Source organism: Notolepis coatsorum (assembly GCF_963971535.1).
Source record: "Notolepis coatsorum genome assembly, chromosome: 17".
Taxonomy (NCBI): domain Eukaryota; kingdom Metazoa; phylum Chordata; class Actinopteri; order Aulopiformes; family Paralepididae; genus Notolepis; species Notolepis coatsorum.
This window is the reverse complement of record NC_140181.1, coordinates 93167586-93188779: the sequence shown is the minus strand read 5'-3', so window position 1 is coordinate 93188779 and position 21194 is coordinate 93167586. Positions and strand designations below refer to the sequence as shown.

The following is a 21194-nucleotide window of genomic DNA, read 5'->3' as shown; positions in this document are numbered from 1 at the left end:
CCCCCTCCAATTGTGCGTTCGGCTGAACGTGTCACTCTTTGTAGTCTGCTACGGTCTTGTGCAGTGCTATTCCCAAACCAGGAGGTGATGTTGCCGGTCAGGATGCTCTCTATTGTACATGAGTAGAAGTTCCTAAGGATCTTCTGACTGACTTGGAACTTCCTTAGGCGCCTGAGGAAGTAGAGGCGTTGTCGTGCCTTCTTCACAACACTGTCAATGTGTGTGGTCCATGTCAAATCCTCGGATATGTGGGCTCCGAGGTACTTGAAACTGTTCACTCTCTCAACCGGTGCCCCGTCGATGCTGAGGGGGCTGTAGTCCTTGACCCCCGACCTCCTGAAGTCCACAATCATATCTCTTGTTTTGCTGACGTTCAGGGAGAGGCAGTTCTCCTGACACCACTGTGACAGGTTCTCTACCTCTTCCAGGTAGGCCCTTTCGTCGTTGGCAGAGATCAGGCCCACCACTACTGTGTCATCAGCAAATTTGATGATGGTGTTGTTGTTCCGCTGTGCTACGCAGTCATGTGTGTACAGGGAGTAGAGGAGGGGGCTCAGAACACAGCCCTGGGGGGCCCCTATGTTGAGCGTGATGGATGAGGAGGTGCAGTTGCCTGCTCTTACCACCTGGGGTCTGCCCGTCAGGAAGTCCAAGACCCACTGGCAGAGGTCATAGTTCAAGCCCAGGTCCCTGAGCTTGGCTATGAGTTTGGAGGAGACTATGGTATTGAATGCTGAGCTGTAGTCGACGAACAGCATTCTCACATAGTTCCCCTGCCTCTTGTCCAGGTGTGATGCTGCTGTGTGCAGCACATGGGCTATGGCGTCCTCCGTGGACCTGTTGGGGCGATATGCAAATTGCAGAGGGTCCAGGTTGATGGGGAGGGAGGAACAGATGTAGCCCTTCACTAGCTTCTCAAAGCACTTCATGGCTATGGAGGTGAGGGCTACAGGGCGGTAGTCGTTGAGGCAAGCGGGCGTAGATTTTTTGGGTACAGGGATGATGGTGGACTTCTTCAGACAGGTGGGGATGACAGCCTGTTCCAAGGACAGGTTGTAGATGTCAGTGAATACCGGGGCCAGTTGGTCGGCACAGACTTTTAGGACGCGGTTCCTGATATTCACTTTTTTAAAGATCCGTCTCACCTCATGTTCTGTTACCCTGAACACTGAGTCTCCATCAGCAGACCCCCCCCCCCCCCCCCATTGCCGTGGTTTGTAGGCTGGTGTTTTTATTCACAGCCTCAAACCTTGCATAGAAGGAATTGAGATCATTTGCTAAGGAGATGTCACTGTTCAGTTTGAGGGAGGTGCCTTTGTAGTCTGTCATTGTTCTGAGGCCCTGCCACATGCCTCTAGAGTCAGCCTGTTCAAACTGAAGTTCAACTTTATCCCTGTAACGCCGTTTTGCCTCTATTACTGCTCTCCTGACGTTGTATCTTGCCATCTTGTGTTCTTCCATGTTGCCTGTCACCAGCCCGGTGTTGTATGCTGATGTGCGCACTTTCAGAGCCTCACGGACGGATTTGTCTACCCAGGGCTTTTGATTTGGGTAGATTTTAATTGTGGTGGAGGGGATTGTTTCTTCTACCAGAGTACAGACAGTCAAGCACCGTTTCAGTGTATTCGTTAATATTGGCTGTGTTATCACGGAATACACTCCAGTCTGTGCATTCAAGTGCAGCTTGGAGTGACTCCTCTGACGTCACGGACCAACGCTTAACCTCTCGCGAGACCACCGGCGTTCGCTTGAGACTTTGTTTGTACTTTGGCAAAAGGAAAATGGCGGCGTGATCGGACTTACCGAATGGACTAAGAGCCTGTGACTTGTACCCATTCTTAAATTGCGAGTATACATGGTCTAATATGTTCTCGCCTCTGGTGGGACAGGTCACATGCTGATAGAAATTCGGCAACACCTTTTTAAGACGCGCGCTGTTGAAATCGCCCAGAACCACAATGGCAGCGTCAACGTTTGCTGTCTGGAGTTTGTTTACCTCGTCGTGAAGTTTTGAAAGTGCGGTCCCAGTGCTTGCGTGTGGTGGAATATATACTCCGATGAGTATGATGGACGTCAACTCTCTCGGAAGAAAGAAGGGTCGACATTTGATCGCGATAAACTCCAGGTCTGGGGAGCAGTGGTTAGACAATTCCTTTGCGTTGCCTATATCGCACCACTCCTTGTTTATCATGAAGGCAATGCCGCCTCCCTTCGTCCTTAGTGACTCCGCCGTCCGGTCTTTGCGGAGGACAAAGAAGTGGTCTGCCGGTTCTATTGCATGATTCGGGACATCAGGAGACAGCCAAGTTTCTGTGAAACAGAGGACATTACAGTCCCGAATGTCCCTCTGGAATTGGATCCGTGCTCTGATGTCGTCCAGTTTATTTCCTATCGATTGCACATTGGCCAACAATATGCTGGGCAATGTGGTTCTGTGTCGTTTGGACCTCAGTCTGTTCCGGACCCCGGCTCTCTTCCCACGTCGTCGCGGCCTTTCCTGGCTTTGGCCACGGCCACAACAAAGGATCTCAGCGGGCCACTGCTGCTGTTCTGCAATCCGATCCAGAGAGCAATCCAATCGGTAAGTTGTCCTTAATCCAATGTCAATGATTGACTGACGGTCATACACATATAATGCACCAACAGTAGGTGCAAATAAAACTCTTAATACTATAAAAATTAACAAAAGAAAGCACAGTCTCGACGGAGCGATCAGAGAGGCAGCCGTTCGTTGCGGCGCCATAGTAACATAGTAACATGCGGCATAATGTCCCTATTATAATGATGGTAGCAATGATGGAAATACCATGATATTACCATTGGTATCAGGGTTTAAATACCATGATATTACCATTGGTATTAGGGTTTAAATACCATGATATTACCATTGGTATCAGGGTTTAAATTGTATTATACCATGGTATTATTTAAGCACAAAATTGGTACCATGGTAAATGATTCATAATTCATATATTATAGGGCTGCCTCAATGTTGTATTACATATTAGGGCTGCCCTGATGTTGTGTTATATATATTAGGGCTGCCTCGATGTTGTATTACATATATTATGTATATGACCCTGGTATTATTAGTATTAAACTAGTGTTTTACCATGGTCAGTACCATGGTCAAACTGAAATAACCACCAAACTAACATGACACTGTGTTGTAAGGGTAGCAGGTCACTGCCATCTTGTGGTGAGTTTGTGAATCCATGGTTTTCTACATGTCCTCTGTTGTAAAGTACAGAATAGATCCTCTGCACTGTGTGTGTCCTTTTGTATTCAGTTACCCTTGACGTGCAGTCAAAGAAAAGCTCCCATCAGGCGGCTAAGATACTAAAGCTAGTCATCCATCAGCATTGGAAGAAACCGGTGTACCAAGAACTTAATAAGCATTTTTACACGAAGAGTTCACTTTTGTGCACACATTTTATACTTTGAATGCTTTTCTTGGGTCCTAACTTGTTGGCTAAGCTGCAAAGTACCCCCCAAAACAAAAACCTCTCTTCTTCTTTTTCATTTACAGTATATTTAAGTGTTGTTGTTGGGTGGTAAGGGTTGCTGGGTGGTAAGTGGTGTTGTTGGGTGGTAAGTGTTGTTGGGTGGTAAGTGTTGTTGGGTGGTAAGTGTTGCTGGGTGGTAAGTGTTGTTGGGTGGTAAGTGTTGCTGGGTGGTAAGTGTTGTTGGGTGGTAAGTGTTGTTGGGTGGTAAGTGTTGCTGGATGGTAAGTGTTGTTGGGTGGTAAGTGTTGTTGGGTGGTAAGTGTTGTTGGGTGGTAAGTGTTGTTGGGTGGTAAGTGTTGTTGCTGGGTGGTAAGTGTTGTTGCTGGGTGGTAAGTGTTGTTGCTGGGTGGTAAGTGTTGTTGTTGGGTGGTAAGTGTTGTTGGGTGGTAAGGGTTGCTGGGTGGTAAGGGTTGTTGTTGGGTGGTAAGTGTTGTTGGGTGGTAAGTGTTGCTGGGTGGTAAGTGTTGCTGGGTGGTAAGTGTTGCTGGGTGGTAAGTGTTGTTGTTGGGTGGTAAGGGTTGTTGTTGGGTGGTAAGTGTTGTTGCTGGGTGGTAAGTGTTGCTGGGTGGTAAGTGTTGTTGTTGGGTGGTAAGGGTTGTTGTTGGGTGGTAAGTGTTGTTGCTGGGTGGTAAGTGTTGCTGGGTGGTAAGGGTTGTTGCTGGGTGGTAAGTGTTGTTGGGTGGTAAGTGTTGCTGGGTGGTAAGTGTTGTTGGGTGGTAAGTGTTGCTGGGTGGTAAGTGTTGTTGGGTGGTAAGTGTTGCTGGGTGGTAAGTGTTGCTGGGTGGTAAGTGTTGTTGTTGGGTGGTAAGGGTTGCTGGGTGGTAAGTGTTGTTGTTGGGTGGTAAGGGTTGTTGTTGGGTGGTAAGTGTTGTTGTTGGGTGGTAAGTGTTGTTGTTGGGTGGTAAGGGTTGCTGGGTGGTAAGTGTTGTTGTTGGGTGGTAAGTGTTGTTGTTGGGTGGTAAGTGTTGTTGTTGGGTGGTAAGTGTTGTTGTTGGGTGGTAAGTGTTGTTGTTGGGTGGTAAGTGTTGTTGTTGGGTGGTAAGGGTTGTTGGGTGGTAAGGGTTGTTGGGTGGTAAGTGTTTCTGGGTGGTAAGGGTTGTTGCTGGGTGGTAAGTGTTGCTGGGTGGTAAGTGTTGCTGGGTGGTAAGTGTTTCTGGGTGGTAAGGGTTGTTGCTGGGTGGTAAGGGTTGCTGGGTGGTAAGGGTTGTTGCTGGGTGGTAAGGGTTGTTGGGTGGTAAGTGTTGCTGGGTGGTAAGTGTTGCTGGGTGGTAAGGGTTGTTGCTGGGTGGTAAGGGTTGTTGCTGGGTGGTAAGGGTTGTTGCTGGGTGGTAAGGGTTGTTGCTGGGTGGTAAGAGTTGTTGCTGGGTGGTAAGGGTTGTTGCTGGGTGGTAAGGGTTGTTGCTGGGTGGTAAGGGTTGCTGCTGGGTGGTAAGGGTTGTTGCTGGGTGGTAAGGGTTGTTGGGTGGTAAGTGTTGCTGGGTGGTAAGGGTTGTTGCTGGGTGGTAAGGGTTGCTGCTGGGTGGTAAGGGTTGTTGCTGGGTGGTAAGGGTTGTTGGGTGGTAAGTGTTGCTGGGTGGTAAGGGTTGTTGCTGGGTGGTAAGGGTTGTTGCTGGGTGGTAAGGGTTGTTGCTGGGTGGTAAGGGTTGCTGCTGGGTGGTAAGGGTTGTTGCTGGGTGGTAAGGGTTGTTGCTGGGTGGTAAGGGTTGCTGCTGGGTGGTTCTCTTGTCTCTTGTCTATACAAGAGTATAAATTAAGCTTTCGTGTGTGTGTGTCTGCCATCCTTTTGTCTACTCACTGGAAATTAACTTTGTCCACCTGGAATCTCGTCTCGAAGATCCCTGAAGTCAGAACTCTGCACCTGAGCAGGTCCTGGGAACAGAAACCAAATAGTTAGTCATCAATAAAAACAGAGAAGAACAAAAAGACTTTACTAACGATCAGTGTTGGCCCTGAAAAGAACATATCAGTTGAACCCTAACACAGTAAAATAGGAAATAACATAATAATAAAAGGAAGTCACTCACCTGATCTGTTGGAGTGTAGTCATTCTGTTTGATAATATCAATCTTGTCTAGAAAACTGGATAAAGAAAGGGATAGACAACAAAGAAGACATTTCTTATAGCATAGTCACAGACGCAGTATGATTTATTTACAAAGGGCTGAAACCGTGTTGGATATGTCAGAGCTTTTAAGCTAATGTTAGCACAGTGTCAATGGCAGTCCTGAGAGCAGGTTGTTCACATAGACACCGGGGTGTTGCTAGCCTTCCTCAAAGATACTCTGGCAGACTTGGGCACCATCAGAACAAACAAGTCCACCATTATCTAGCGAGATTTAAACTACGAGGCGGTGTAACCAGCGTTTCCGTTAGCCGGTAATTACCGGTTTTTGACCGGCAAAATATGTTGAAGTCCGAATATTTAAATATCTCCGGTCATAATGTCCGGTGAAAATAATTTCTCTAAGCACAATTTTATTATTTGAATTGTATTAAAATAGGCTCAAATTAAATAGCCTATGCGATGAACAAAACAATCATTACATGTTGCTTCACGCTGATAAAGCGCGGATGGCGCCGCTCGGATGTGAATCTTTTTTTCTTTCTTTTTTTGAGCCTGTCTGTCTGCCCACCACAGAGACCGCTGATGCCGTGGTGAAAGAAAACAGAAACAGAAATGTCGAGCGTTCAGGCCCGAGTGGAAAGTTTAATTCTCCTGGCTGAGGTGCGACATTATATCCACATTTTCCAGTTCACTGATCCAGCCAGGGTTACCAGTGACACAGTTCATTCTGGAACCTCAGATCCCCGCTGATCATGAGGTTCTACAGTATCGCGTTGGATCCATACACGTATTGATTTTTTCGAATGGTGATCAGGAATTGGAATATACCAGTTGGATACCATCTGATGTCAGGTAAGGACTCTATGTTATCAGTGTTAGGATAATCAGAGTAAGTTTGATGAAGTTATAAGCTGTTTTGTGAAATGTCTTCTTGTTTCGGTTTCACTAAAAGTCCGAGAGGAAATCAACAGGGCGATTATCCGCGCGCGGCCGTAATGTGCTTGCGTGCACGTATAATATTGATCATCTAGCGTTTATTTGAAAACGATTCATAAAAAGGCCGACGAATATCAACGTTGTGGAATATTCCACTAAAAGACTATTTTCATAGAATGCTCCAGAAAGAGCTGTTTTTTATCTGAAAACGGGGGCTTTTCTAACTGCTCTGAAACGGCAACGACGCGATAAACAGCCTTGACAGCACCGACTGGAAAATAGTCTTTGATAATGCGATGGGCAGATTAGACACATAGCCATAATTTAAAACATAGATTAGGCGATATTAACGTTAACATTGGCGCCGATGGTGGCATTCAGCCGGTAAAAAGGAAAACCAGGCTGACCGGCATTTCTCGAATATGTCCGGGGATAGAAATCTTGCAGGACATCCAGACCGGCACGAATATGTTCTAACGGAAACGCTGGGTGTAACGTCAACTTGTCAGCATGAATATAACCGCACCAGGATAGCTTAGCAAGTAGCTAATCAGACTAGGGATGTCCCGATCCGAGCACGTGATTTTCCGAAGATCGGGATCGTCCAAAAAAAAAAAAAAAAATCTGCATTTTTTTTTTTACTTTTTTTTTTTTTTTATTATTATTCAACAAACATGACCATGTTCACGTCTTAAACTCATACTGAGGCCTTAGTTTTGGTTTTAAATTGCATATCATCATTCGTTTATTTATTGTCACACAGAGCAGAAGAATTTTGCCAAAACAAACCAATAGAATCCAGCTGCAGAACGGCAGACCAGCTACACTCTCAAGACCCAAAGAAAAAAAAAATGTTTTTTTTTAATCCCAATTTCTCACATTACATTCACCCTGAATGTTGATGTTATCCAGGTGAAAAGTTAACTTCATAAATCATTTGATGTATAATTAAATCAAAGGAAATGCGTTTGGGTCTGAGAGTGTGGCTGGTGTGCCGTTCTGCAGCTGGCTACTATTGGTTTGTTTTGGCAAAATTCTTCTGCTCTGTGTGACAATAAATAAATGAATGATGATATGCAATTTAAAACCAAAACTAAGGCCTCAGTATGAGTTTAAGACGTGAACATGGTCATGTTTGTTGAATAAAAAAAAATATATATATATATATATAATAATAATAATAATAATAATAATAATAATTTTGATCGGATCGGGAAATATCGGTATCGGTAGATACTCAAAATCACATGATCGGGATCGGATCGGGAGCAAAAAAACGTGATCGGGACATCCCTAAATCAGACGTTGTCGCTTTTGGGATTTGGTAATTGGTACATACCCATTTATTATCAAAACATAAGGTTAGGCCTATGACCATACAATGCCTGGTCATACAGCTTTATCATTTAATGTACATAGATCAAATAATAGTTTCACAGACACTAACCAGATTGTTACTAGAGAACTAGACAAGTTAATGCTGTACTACTGGACGGCAGTTGGACAGGAAGTGAAGTGAGTCACTGGCTCAAGTTAATTAAACCTGTTGCTACATCAGGTACAAACAATGGAGCGTCGCTTAGTGACCAAACATGGTGCTGCAACTAAATAATAACAACAATATAATAGGCACATTTGTGACTGTTACAGCTGCCTTCCGATGACAACTGCCAGTTGTGTACACAATACAATCCCCCAGGGACTTACATCGTCACATCATCATTTACAATTATTAAAAGGAACATGCCAACATTGTGGGAAATTCGCTTACCGTCTTCTCCAGAGTCAAAAAGATAGATACCCACTTCCTGTCTGTGCGTTCAGTAGGAAGCTATCTGGCTGCAAGCTAGCCTAGCTTAGCACAAATGAATAGAGGCGAATATGGACCATACAGAGTTTTAAGCTAGGCTAGTGGTCAGTATTCGCTTCCATTAATTTGTACCATTAATTTTGATTGGCATAATGTTGGTGTGTTCCTTTAACATCCATTATTTAAACATAATATAAAAGATTCACGTCCATAGTAAAAAAAAACGTTCAATGGCCTTTTTTGTGTAAAAAAAAAAAGATTTGTGTCGTTTTGTTCCTTGAAACTCAAAATACCACTCTGATCCCATCAGTCATCTGAATTCAGATAGAAGTCGGGGTATTTCAACTTAGGAGTGAGTTTACACCAAGGGACTATCACTATGTGGTATAAAAAAGAAAAAAGAAAAAGAAAAGGAATGGTTTCCCCAAAAATTATTTTGTTGGTGGAAAGGTTTAAAGTGCATGCAACCATGCAGGCACATACCAAGACACATACAACTAAATACATGCACGTGTGCTGCATACATACGCAAACACACATCATCATTTGTTATGGCAACAAAGATGGCACGCTCATCTTTGCAGTTAGGGGTAAAGTGTCTTGCTCAAGGAAACTTTTGAAACGCTGCTGGGAGGAGCAGGAAACAAACCGGGAATCTTCCAATTACCAGACGACGACTCTACCTCCTGAGGCTGAGCCACTGTCTGTACTGAGGGTAGTAGGGCTACTAGCTTCTGTCTGATTGTGTAGGTCCTGAGGGTAGTAGGGCTAGTAGCTTCTGTCTAATGGTGTAGGTACTGAGGGTAGCAGGGTTAGTAGCTTCTGTCTAATGGTGTAGGTACTGAGGGTAGTATGGCTAGAAGCTGCTGTCTGATTGTGTAGGTACTGAGGGTAGTAGGGTTAGTTGCTTCTGTCTGATTGTGTAGGTACTGAGGGTAGTAGGGCTAGTAACTTCTGTCTGATTGTGTAGGTACTGAGGGTAGTAGGGTTAGTAGCTGCTGTCTGGTTGTGTAGGTCCTGAGGGTAGTAGGGTTAGTAGCTGCTGTCTGATTGTGTAGGTACTGAGGGTAGTAGGGTTAGTAGCTTGTGTCTGATTGTTTGGGTGCTGAGGGTAGTAGGGTTAGTAGCTTCTGTCTGATTGTTTGGGTGCTGAGGGTAGTAGGGTGAGTAGCTTCTGTCTGATTGTGTAGGTAGGCACTGAGGACTTTTCAAACATGGCCAGTGTTGAGTCTATACACTGCTGCAGAATGAGGGTCTCAACCTGAGGGTCGGAACCCCCATGGGGTCCCTAGATGAATCTGGGGGGATGTGAACAGATAAACACATGACGTGTTTGATATAGATCCAATCTTTTATACAGAGTTATTGTTTTTCCTTGTGATATAACGAATATTTGAAGTCCAACACCCTCCAATTCTTAGGTGAATAGGTGTCCTGTGTTTGAGGGCCATGAACCAAAAAGATTAAGTGAAACCATATTAATGGATACATAGCTTCCCTCCATGGTCACATCTTATAGCTAAAACGGATGTACATAGTACTAAAGACAGATATGTATTTTAACCATCTTTTTCTGATTAAAAACCTATTTCTGATATATATATGCAGTAGGGTTAAAACAGATAAGAGAATGGATACAGGCTGAGTGATATGTTAATTTAGTCTTGTAGTGCTTTCCCTGTGTACTGTATTCAAGTTGTCCTGTTGTCACTTTACCATGTGTGTCTGTTGTACTGTATCATGCGTGTCTGTCGTACTGTACCATGTGTGTGTTGTACTGTATCATGTGTGTGTTGTACTGTATCATGTGTGTGTCGTACTGTACCATGTGTGTGTTGTACTGTATCATGTGTGTGTTGTACTGTATCATGTGTGTGTCGTACTGTATCATGTGTGTGTCGTACTGTATCATGTGTGTCTGTCGTACTGTATCATGTGTGTCTGTCGTACTGTATCATGTGTGTCTGTTGTACTGCATCATGTGTCTGTCATACTGTACCATGTGTGTGTTGTACTGTATCATGTGTGTCTGTCGTACTGTACCATGTGTGTGTTGTACTGTATCATGTGTGTCTGTCGTACTGTATCATGTGTGTCTGTCGTACTGTATCATGTGTGTCTGTCGTACTGTACCATGTGTGTGTTGTACTGTATCATGTGTGTGTTGTACTGTATCATGTGTGTCTGTCGTACTGTACCATGTGTGTGTTGTACTGTATCATGTGTCTGTCGTACTGTACCATGTGTGTGTTGTACTGTATCATGTGTCTGTCATACTGTACCATGTGTGTGTTGTACTGTATCATGTGTGTGTTGTACTGTATCATGTGTGTCTGTCGTACTGTACCATGTGTGTGTTGTACTGTACCATGTGTGTGTTGTACTGTACCATGTGTGTGTTGTACTGTATCATGTGTGTCTGTCGTACTGTATCATGTGTGTCTGTCGTACTGTACCATGTGTGTGTTGTACTGTATCATGTGTGTCTGTCATACTGTATCATGTGTGTCTGTCGTACTGTACCATGTGTGTGTTGTACTGTATCATGTGTGTCTGTCATACTGTATCATGTGTGTCTGTTGTACTGCATCATGTGTGTTTGTCATACTGTACCATGTGTGTGTTGTACTGTATCATGTGTGTCTGTCATACTGTATCATGTGTGTCTGTTGTACTGTACCATGTGTGTGTTGTACTGTATCATGTGTGTCTGTCGTACTGTATCATGTGTGTCTGTCGTACTGTATCATGTGTGTCTGTCGTACTGTACCATGTGTGTGTTGTACTGTATCATGTGTGTCTGTCGTACTGTATCATGTGTGTCTGTCGTACTGTACCATGTGTGTGTTGTACTGTATCATGTGTGTCTGTCATACTGTATCATGTGTGTCTGTCGTACTGTACCATGTGTGTGTTGTACTGTATCATGTGTGTCTGTCATACTGTATCATGTGTGTCTGTTGTACTGTATCATGTGTGTCTGTCGTACTGTATCATGTGTGTCTGTTGTACTGTATCATGTGTGTCTGTCGTACTGTACCATGTGTGTGTTGTACTGTATCATGTGTGTCTGTCATACTGTATCATGTGTGTCTGTCATACTGTATCATGTGTGTCTGTTGTACTGTACCATGTGTGTCTGTCATTTTTTTTTGATCCACTTTTTCTCCCATTTTTCTATATTTTCTCCCATCCCAATTTCGTATCATCCAATTCAACCCTCCTCTGTCACGAACGCTGTTTCTTGCCTCCCACAAGCCGGCTGCAATGTGGACTAAGTCATACATAGCACAAGTCCCCTCCGGTACTTGAGGTAACAGCAGTCGCATCTTTTCACCTGCGCAGCTCGATCTCTCAGTGGCGAGGAGTAACGCGTGGGAGGCTCACGCTGCCCCCGACACTTCCTGATTCTACTGCGCAGGCGCACCAACCGACTTGTAGGAGTCGCTTGTTCACAACGCCCGATCCCCACCCTTCAGTTTCCCTCCCCGTAATACGGCCAATGTGTATTACTGCGGACGACCAGCTAAACTGAAAACAATGTGGAGAGCTGGATTCGAACACGCGAATCCTAGCGTCTCCACACTGGTGGCGAGTGCCTTGCCCACTACACCACCTAGCCGCCCCCCATGTGTGTCTGTCATATTGTACCATGTCTGTCATAACGTACCATGTGTGTCTGTCATATTGTACCATGTCTGTCATACTGTGGAACTTGTAAGATGTTGAACAGATATTCCTGTATGTTATTGTATTTGGTGATGAAGTGTTTCTGTTTTGAAGAGAAAGAGGTGAAAGGGATCAATGTGTTAGAGAGAGACATTGAGAGAGAGACATTGAGAGAGACATCGAGAGAGACATTGAGAGAGAGACAGAGAGAGAGATAGAGAGAGACAGAGAGAGACATTGAGAGAGAGAGAGAGAGAGAGAGAGAGACAGAGCTAGAGACAGACATCGAGAGAGATATCGAGACAGAGAGAGAGGGAAAGCAAGAGATGGGTAGAGGGAGAGAGAGAGAAAAGGAGATAAACAATGCAAGATAGGTTGCAGGTTAGAACAGAGACAGAGAGAGACAGAGAGACAGAGAGACAGAGAGAGAGAGAGAGAGAGAGAGCGACTGCACGTGACGAGAGAGAAAGACATGAGGAGAGGAGATACTGAGATAGAGGTAGGGAGAGAATGAAAGACAAAGAGAAAGAGAGACCGTGAGAAAGACAGTGGTTGAGAGAGAGAGAGAGAGAGAGAGAAAAAGGCAAAAGGAGAGACAGCGCACAAGAAAGAGAAGGAAAGAGATACCGAGAGATGGAGGTGTATAATGAATGAAAAAACACTGACTGAGAGAATGAGCGGTTGAGAGAGCGAGAAAGAGAGTACAAGAAAGAGAGGCAGCTGCACGTGAGAGAAAGGGAGAAATGGAGATAGAGAGACAGAGGTAGGGAAACAGAGGTAGAGTGAGAATAAACGACAGAAAGAGAGACTGGGTGGCTAAAAGAGAGAGAGAGAGACGGAGCACGTGAGAGGGAATGAGAGGGTAGTAGTGATGTCTGACATTACAGAGCAGATTTCAAAAATAGCTCCCCCGCGCCCTGGCCCCCAGCGTTACCATGGAGACGCTACCACAGGCGCTATTTATAGCCTATCAGCTCCCAATCTACTGTGGCTGGAATACAGCCAGAGACGGAGAGAGAAAGAGAGAGAGAGAGAGACAGATAGGTAGGTAGAGAGAGAGGGAGACAGAGAGAGAGCAAGAAGGAGATGTAGGAGAGGAAGAGAAGAAAATTAGAGATCAAAGTGTCAGACGGAGAGAGAGAGAGATTGAAACGGAGAGAAAGATAAATCGGAGGAAAAGAAAAGAGAGGCGCCAATTCCAAAACTGCAGAGCACCGTCCGTCCACCAATCACAGTTCAGTATGAAACAAAACCGATTCAACCCGTTTATTCACGTCAACCGTTCCTCCATGCGCATCGCTCCATATCCGTTAATCTATTTGTTTATCTATCATAATTAGAAATTCCTCCACCGTTACAGGAATGCGTCTCTGGCGACAACCCGTACACAGTGGGTACATTCAATGACTAACAAGAAGCACAGTTTGATTGACACACGTGGTCCACAGTCCGGCCTGACGTCAGACCGGACGTACGCGAGCCCCCCCCCCCCCCCCCCCGTTGGGCCCGAGAGAGACACGTTGAGAAAGAAACAAATAGCTTCCCGGTGAAAATGGTCGTCAATAAAAGTCGATTTTTTTTTGACTCACCGCGGTCATGTGACGGCCTGACGGGTGTCTCTTGCCTCTCGTGACACAATGAATTCCTGGCGCTGTGACTACATGACAAACATTAATCTGTGTTGTCATGGCAACGGAGTGCACAGGGAGGGGCACGGAATCGTCTTTTTCCTGTACTTTAATGTAATCAGAGTGCCAGGAATTCATTGTGTCATGAGACACATCAACACGTCACCGCGGTCAATTTGACTGAAGACCATTTTCGGCCCGGCAAGCTATTTGTTTATGACTCAATGTGACGCTTTCAGACCCAACGGAGCGCTAGCTTGCACGTGTCCGATTTCAAACAGCCTAGAGCTCGAACAACACTTAAAAGTATGTCTGTGTCAGTTAAAGGAGTGAAACTCTGGAACAATCTACCGGATGAAATAAAAAACAGCAGGAGTATTTTTAAGTTTAAAAAGATGTTTAAAAACAGGGTTCTAGAATCATTTTTTTATCCACTTTTTCTCCTCTTTTTCAATTTTTCTCCCATCGCAATTACCCACTGTGCCAATTCTCCCCTCCCCTGTCTTGAACGTTGCTCGCATATGCCCCCCACTGGCCGGTTGTAGGGAGGATAGAAGCCTCCTCCGATACACGAGGAGGCAGCCTGTCACATCTTTTCAGCTGTCAGCGCGGACTCTCATTGGCGAGGTGTAACGTGTGGGAGGCTCACACTACCCCCGTCATTTCCTGTCTCCGCTGTGCAGGCGTCCCCAACCGACCTGTAGGAGTCGCTGTCCACAACGTCCAGATTACCACCCATCGACTTCCACCCGCTAACTCTGCCAATTGAGTTAGTATGACTGGCCCAAGCCGGAGGCAACGCAGACAGCCGGAGTCGAACCCGGTGTCTCTTGCGTTGGTGACGAGCGCAATGTCCGCTGCGCCACCCAGCCGCCTAGGGTTCTAGAATCTTATATAGTCAAATTTAACCTACATCTAAAACTCGGGTATTGCAGATTAAGTATTGATTTTCCTATGTTGGCTTATGTTCTTTTCGGGAACGGTTTTTGTTGATTGTTGATTTCTTTTGTTTGTTTTATTTAGCAAATTAACTTTTTTTTTGTTCTCTTCGGGATCAGTTTTTGTTGATTGTTGATTTTTTTGTTTTATTTTGCAAACTTTAACTTTTTTTAAAGTTTCGCTTGTTTATTTGTAAACATAAAAAAACAAAATTGTTTATTGTTTATTTATTTGTAAACATTCAAAATAAGAAATAATTCATTCATTCATAAGTGACGACGGGACAACTCATAACAGAGTACGAGTTGTTCAGTAGTAGGGATGGTCATCGATTTTCAAATATTTGTTTAGTCGTTAAAATATATATATTTATATATATTAAAAAAATTAAAGGTTTTACTGGCACCTATAATATGTATTGAGAGTCTATTAACTGTTAGACCGCTGAACGGCATGCTGGGTACGCTTGCTAGACAGGTAGCATAACAGTCTGTTAACAGCTGGGAAAACAGAAAAGAAACATGAAGAAAGAGAGACTGGAGATGTGGTAGCAACATATTTACATTTGCAATGTTGTTTTACTAAGTTCACACATTTCAAGCATCAGTGATGTAATATTCAGAATTGCATCTAATGCAATTAAATTAAATTAATTAATTAATGTATTAATGCATTTGTTCCCGAAATATGCTATACCATCCGTTAGCGTTAGCTGTTAGCAATGACAGCAGCCGGCTATCTTGCTTGATTATCTCTGTAAAGAGAAGTAGCATGAGAGTGATGTTACAGTAAGTGCAGTAACTACCAGGTCCTGGTTGAAGGTATCATACTGCTACATAGATGAATGTACTTGTTGCTGTTGCATGAAAACCTGTGACCCCAGGGCCCTAACCTATTAAAAAAACATATTCTGTCATTTCCCTCATAAAATGTATTCCTGAAAAGTGTTTTGAAGATGTACTGTAAAGCTTTCATCTTAAAGTGGAGAAATACTCCATGACAGAGATGGAGAAAAATACACAATAGAGAGAGAGAAGAGAAAGAGAGAGAGAGAGAGGGCTGAGAGGCAGTGTTAGCACACATCTAGAGACTTAAGACAGCACTGCAGATGTAGAGTGTTGTCAGTGTACATATTACTGGTAGTGTGTTCTGTGTGTGTTTGTGTGTGAGAGAGAGACAAGAGAGAGAGAGAGAGGAGGGGGAAGGCCGTATGTGTGAGAGACAGTGTGTGAAAGAATGTGTGTGTGTGTGTGTGTGTGTGTGTGTGTGTGTGTGTGTGTGTTATAAGAATGTCAGAGCATGTCACCAAGTCACCAAGTCAGAGCCAAGTCAGATCTGAGTAAACCTATGAACACTTATAGAGAACGATGGGAAGAACCACATAGCCTACCAAATTATGGACAGAAAAAGTGCAGATTTGCACAATAATTGAGAAAAGACGGGGCGGTATAGAGCATGAAACCAGGGGAGGGGCGGCAGGCTGGTCCTACTGTAGCTGCCAGCGGACCAGCGTCCTATACGACGGAGGCCACAGCCATCATGACAGGAGGAATTATAGAGATGGATGGCAGATGGCAAAAAGAAACAAGGGGAGAGAGTGAGCCTGTGGCTAAAAGGGAGCTCCTCAATTGTGCCAGAACATCATATAGATTATAGAGGGTGGGAGACGTTGTTGATGATGGGAGATGAGCTTGGACCTCATCCTTTTCTCCACCACGGCTCTGAAGAGTGTCCAGGCTCCGGCGCTCCAGAGCTACCCTTTTGGATGCGTTTGTTAAGCCTTTTCGGGCCTCCTCCTCTGGGGGGGGGGTCAGTGTTGTAGTACTCGAGTCCTGGACTGATTTTCAGGACTCGTGGCTCGACTTGGACTTGAACACTGATGACTCCGACTTGGACTCGAGCATCGACAGCATTCGTACTCGGAAGGTGCAGACGAGGACTCAGACGTGTTCATTGATAAATAGTTATTTTTTTTTTGTAATAGGCCCTAATCATTTGGCATAAGATATCTATGGCTAGTGCATTTGTTTGGCTATTGTGTCACACAAAGTAAATAAACTCCCTTTGAAATGGTGACCGCTGTGTCATTTATGTTTAATGTAGACCTTTTTTTTCATTCGTATGTCAGCTCTTTGACTGGCAGAGTGGAGTGGACTCAACCTTGATGACTTGGGACTAGGGTAATGGGGACTCGACTCGGGACTCTTCTTTGGTGACTCGGACTCGAACACTGTCCTGTGTTGCTCACTACCATCTCTGACACACGCTGCAACAAACTGCGGCCTGTCGGGATAAGTCTGCAATCCAGGAAGCCGGGGTGTCGACTACCTGCATCGCTCCGAGAGCTTCCCCCCAGCAGGGAGAGCTGAAGGGTTCTCCCTCTTCTTTACATGCTAAGAAGTGCTGCAGAGAACTTCCTCCACTCAGCAGTGATTGGTTGAACCAAGTGCCATTCAACAGAAGCTGGCTCCTCCTGTTTAAAAAGGTATGCTACTATACCTACAGGGTGGCCTGTGTTGGTTAGGGAGACTGCTTAGTCAATGAGTTGTTGATTCAATTTCCCCATACAGAGTACTAGTCCGACCTGCTCCAAGAACAGTCTTTTAGAATAACATTCAGCTAACATTCACTCTTTGACAGAACCAACAGTGTATTTGCCCTTGAATAAATACATTTAAAAAGAAACCACATTTTTAAAAGTCTGCATTGGGCGGCGGATGGATACTTACTACTGCGCACAGTCGATGAGCTGGTACTCATTGGACCTCTCGTAGCACGCCTTTACACCCTCATCCTGCCACAGTGTCTTTGCATGCTCATAGAACTCCTGAGAGAGAGAGAGAGAGAGAGAGAGAGAGAGAGAGAGAGAGAAATGGATGGAGGTGGAGAGAGACAGTGGAGAGAGAGACAGTGGAGAGAGAGAAAGACAGCAGGAAGAGGTAGAGAAGCAGAAAAAAGGAGGAAAAGAAGCAAACGATTAATTCCAACCCTACAGCAGTAGTTGCATTGTATGTATGCGTTATGCTTGTATACCGGTGTCTACCGGCATGTGCAAGCCTGCAAGTAAGCGAGGGAACGATTGTGTACATAAGAAGTAACAGCATCATACTGTATTATTTGAGAGACAGACATATATGGGATATAGAGAGACAGAAGACAAGAGGGGAAGATTGTCTCGTCTTCCATTATGCGTCTCTGAGGGCACTGCAGTGTGTGTGGCGTCTTCTGTTGACACCACACGCAGTGTGCGTTGTGCCTGTTTGGGGCCTGTGTACATGTGCTGTAAATCTAAATAGGGGTGGGCACCGTGGGGGAGAGGGAGGCAGAGTCTCTCTCTCCACTCAGCTACAGTAGACGAGGCACATGCCCGTCACAAGGCATGGTGTGAGGAACCCCAGATTATTACAGATTAGGACTGAGGGCCACACAACTATTCAGTTCCTATGGAAGATGATGGGGACAAGTTTTGCTGGTTTGACTGAATTAGGCTGGACCCACACTACAGGATTCTGACCCGATTGACCCCAAGTAGACCATCTACACCGAAAATCTGTGTCCACATCTCTAATCACAAGTTTTCCTCAAAGGGTTTCTTAGAGCAGTGGTTCTCAGGGGGTTCCAGGGCCCCCCCCCCCCCCCCCCCAGCCAAATGTAGCGTATGCCGCTTTTCCACTGCATGGTACCTACTCGACATTTTCGGTTTTCCATTGCCGAAATTTGCGGATGGTACCGGGTTTTTTTTTTTTTAGTACCTGCTTGTCGAGGTTCCAAGCGGGTGGAACGGGTACCAAAAAGTGACCTGAAACACTGATTGTGTTTCAGAAGAGAGAATCACCACTACGTCATCATTGCGCTACACAGGGGGCGTTCTGCACAAAATCACAAACCTGCCATCTTTAAATAGCCTTGCAAATACTCAACATTAGTAGGGCTGTCATTTTTTAACATTCGAAGCTTCTATTGAAGTATTTGAACGAAGCTTCGAATGGCTATAAAAATGTAAAAAGAAAATCATAATATTTTTTTTTATTATTTTTATTATTGTTATAATTTTTTTTAACTAAATCCTCAATTTGAATAAAGTGATTAATCTGATTAAATTAGTCTTTTTCTTTTATTAAATCAACTTTCTTTATCAGTTTCGTCAACATAAATAATCCAATAAGGGCACGGTTGGTATGGAAGTGATGGTGACGTCTTATAGTATAATATTAGTGTAGCCTAATCTTTAACTGCAACTGTGAAGAAAACCTCCATTGGTTTAAACAGATTGAATAGACAGAAGAAGAAAAAATATTAAAAAAATAATGAATTTTCTTATTTTTTTTTAACACTTTAACTGCCGAGATTAAATTCATGATATACCATCCCTTGCCAGCTCTATTTGTCTATGGAGAAGTTCCCCTTCTTTGCAGGGCTATAACTTTTTTAATTCTATTGCTAGATTGCCATTATTAGGGCCCATTCAATGTCCTATATGTATTGTTCAGGGTGTATGAACGTTAAACTTTTTCATTCACATATTCATACTAAAATATGGTCTAAAGTATAAGTATGTTTTTATCTTTTTCTGCAGCTTTCTCCAGAACGTGATTTATAGCTCCAAATGCATTATATTGATGATGAAATACAGTTTGATAGCGATCTGTGCCAGTTAAAAAATGTCAACTGGAGGTACTTCTAGAAGTTACTACACGTCATCTGATGTTGACCGGATGGGCGAGGGGGCGTTTATAATTCCGTGGGCAGCGTTATACCATTCATCTAATGTGGGTCATATGTTCATCAGATCAGTTAGTAAAGAAGACGTTAGAGAATAACACTGAATCTTACCGTGGCTTCCTCGTGCCGCTGGCAGATGATCGTGGAACAGAATATTTTCCATTATGGGATGTCGAAATACCAGATCTATTTCCAGGTTGTATAATAGTATATACGTCCAAATCATGTTGTTTTTTCGAGTTATTTCCACCGATCGATGTTCACTGTGTGAAGACAGAGTCTCTCTAGCATTAGCGAGTGGTCGGACCCCATATGGAGTGAGTCCTGCCGGGTTAAAGGTTGACATCCGGTTTCGATCTGCCGATCGGCCACCAGATGGCGCTCTTGAACCGCTAGAGGATTGAGAGGAGATCAGAACTGTGTGTCAAGGCTCCAGAACGGAAATATGATTTCGATCACAGATTTTTGAAATATTGATATCAAAGACGAGTTACGGCGTCCTCTGCAACTTGAGCATGGCGGGGAATGACGAGTTCCGGCGTTTTCGCCAGTTAAAAGTAAAATAAAAAATTTGAATGTTGATTTAGAATTCGAATGTCAACATTGTGATCGAAGCTTCAAAGCATTCGGTACAGCCCTAAACATTAGCATTCATTATTCGTTTGCAGCAAGAACAAAGTGCAATAAACAAAAAATATATACATTCACACTGCCCGATTTATTGATGAAACAAAACCAACAGCAACACAATTTACCACCAAGAACAAAGAGTTTAGTCTCACAAAAAGATAGCAAATATTGTTAGTTTATGTGCTTATGTGACTGGGATTTCCCATTATAACCATTAGCATTGCGGCTAGCGTACATTCATAGCTAGCTTCGATATGCGTGTGTGTGAGTGTGTCGTGTTGAAGTTGACGTCACGGCGCCCTATGATGACCAGCTACCCTGACGGGGGACGGGGGGGTACTAGTACCTGCAGTGGAAAACAAACGAAGTAACAATAGCGAGTAGAGTCGAGTAGGTACCATGCAGTGGAAAAGTGGCATTAGTTTAGAGTAGTTTAATTTCACTATTATCTAATTAACTAGAAGTTAGCCCAATGAGAGAATATATTATATGTTGACTATTCTGATCCTAGGTTTCACTTTCTCTATTCGTATCTCCTCAGCTACAGAAGAGACAGGAATACTGGACTAAATCATATCTGTTGTGAAGGGCCAGATTAAACCGAATATATATATTTATTTATATATATATATTTAATTGTATTTGTATATTCTCTAATATTCCCTGATATCCCTTGTATATTCCTTGTACAATATGCATTGAATATCCATTCTAGCCTACTGAACTTCCCATAATAGTCTCCATTCTACTATTGGTCGAGACCTTGGTGCCAGGCTGCCATACCCCTCAGACCCAGTTCAAACGTACCGCTCAACATGTACGAACAAGTCCTAGTTCCGCGTAGGAATCTGGCTACCGCACCACTAATGGGACTATTTGTTCATAGTGCGTATATATACTGCGCTACTAAAGTAGGACTTTCTTTTCAGTCCAGTTTCTTACCCTCCAATAGAGTCACAGACGTAAAGCCTCCCCGCGACGCCACGTGTGGGAGTAAGGCCAAGTTCGCCTACCATCGGTATTGAGACATCGTGTATATTAATATTTGAATAGTCATATTTGGCACTATATCGTCGAGTTGGACGTAGTCTATTAAGCTAATAATAGTCTGTTAATATATAGTGCTTCGTGCGGTGAGAATACTACCGTAGTCAGTACCCCATCGTTTCGGGCAGAGAACTGGCTGCTTATCCAGGGTGGTTGACCCCACGTGAAGCTGCACCCGAGGAGCCCCAGAGCCGACGAGCGAGTGGACCTGTATACCGGATTATTCTACCGACGACAGCCCG

The 21194-nt window shown here is 44.1% G+C and overlaps 1 protein-coding gene across 2 annotated transcripts in view; it reads right to left on the bottom strand.

Moving 5' to 3' along the window:
- LOC311244450 (guanine nucleotide-binding protein G(s) subunit alpha) overlaps window positions 1–21194 on the bottom strand; it is a 148505-nt gene that overhangs the window by 16218 nt on the left and 111093 nt on the right. For both annotated transcript variants that reach the window (XM_084333964.1, XM_084333965.1), the window contains 3 exons: window positions 17283–17380; window positions 5531–5585; window positions 5302–5375 (listed from right to left, as the gene is read on the bottom strand). In XM_084333964.1, coding sequence (XP_084190090.1) covers window positions 5302–5375; window positions 5531–5585; window positions 17283–17380 — 227 coding nt within the window. The remainder of the gene's footprint in view (window positions 1–5301; window positions 5376–5530; window positions 5586–17282; window positions 17381–21194) is intronic.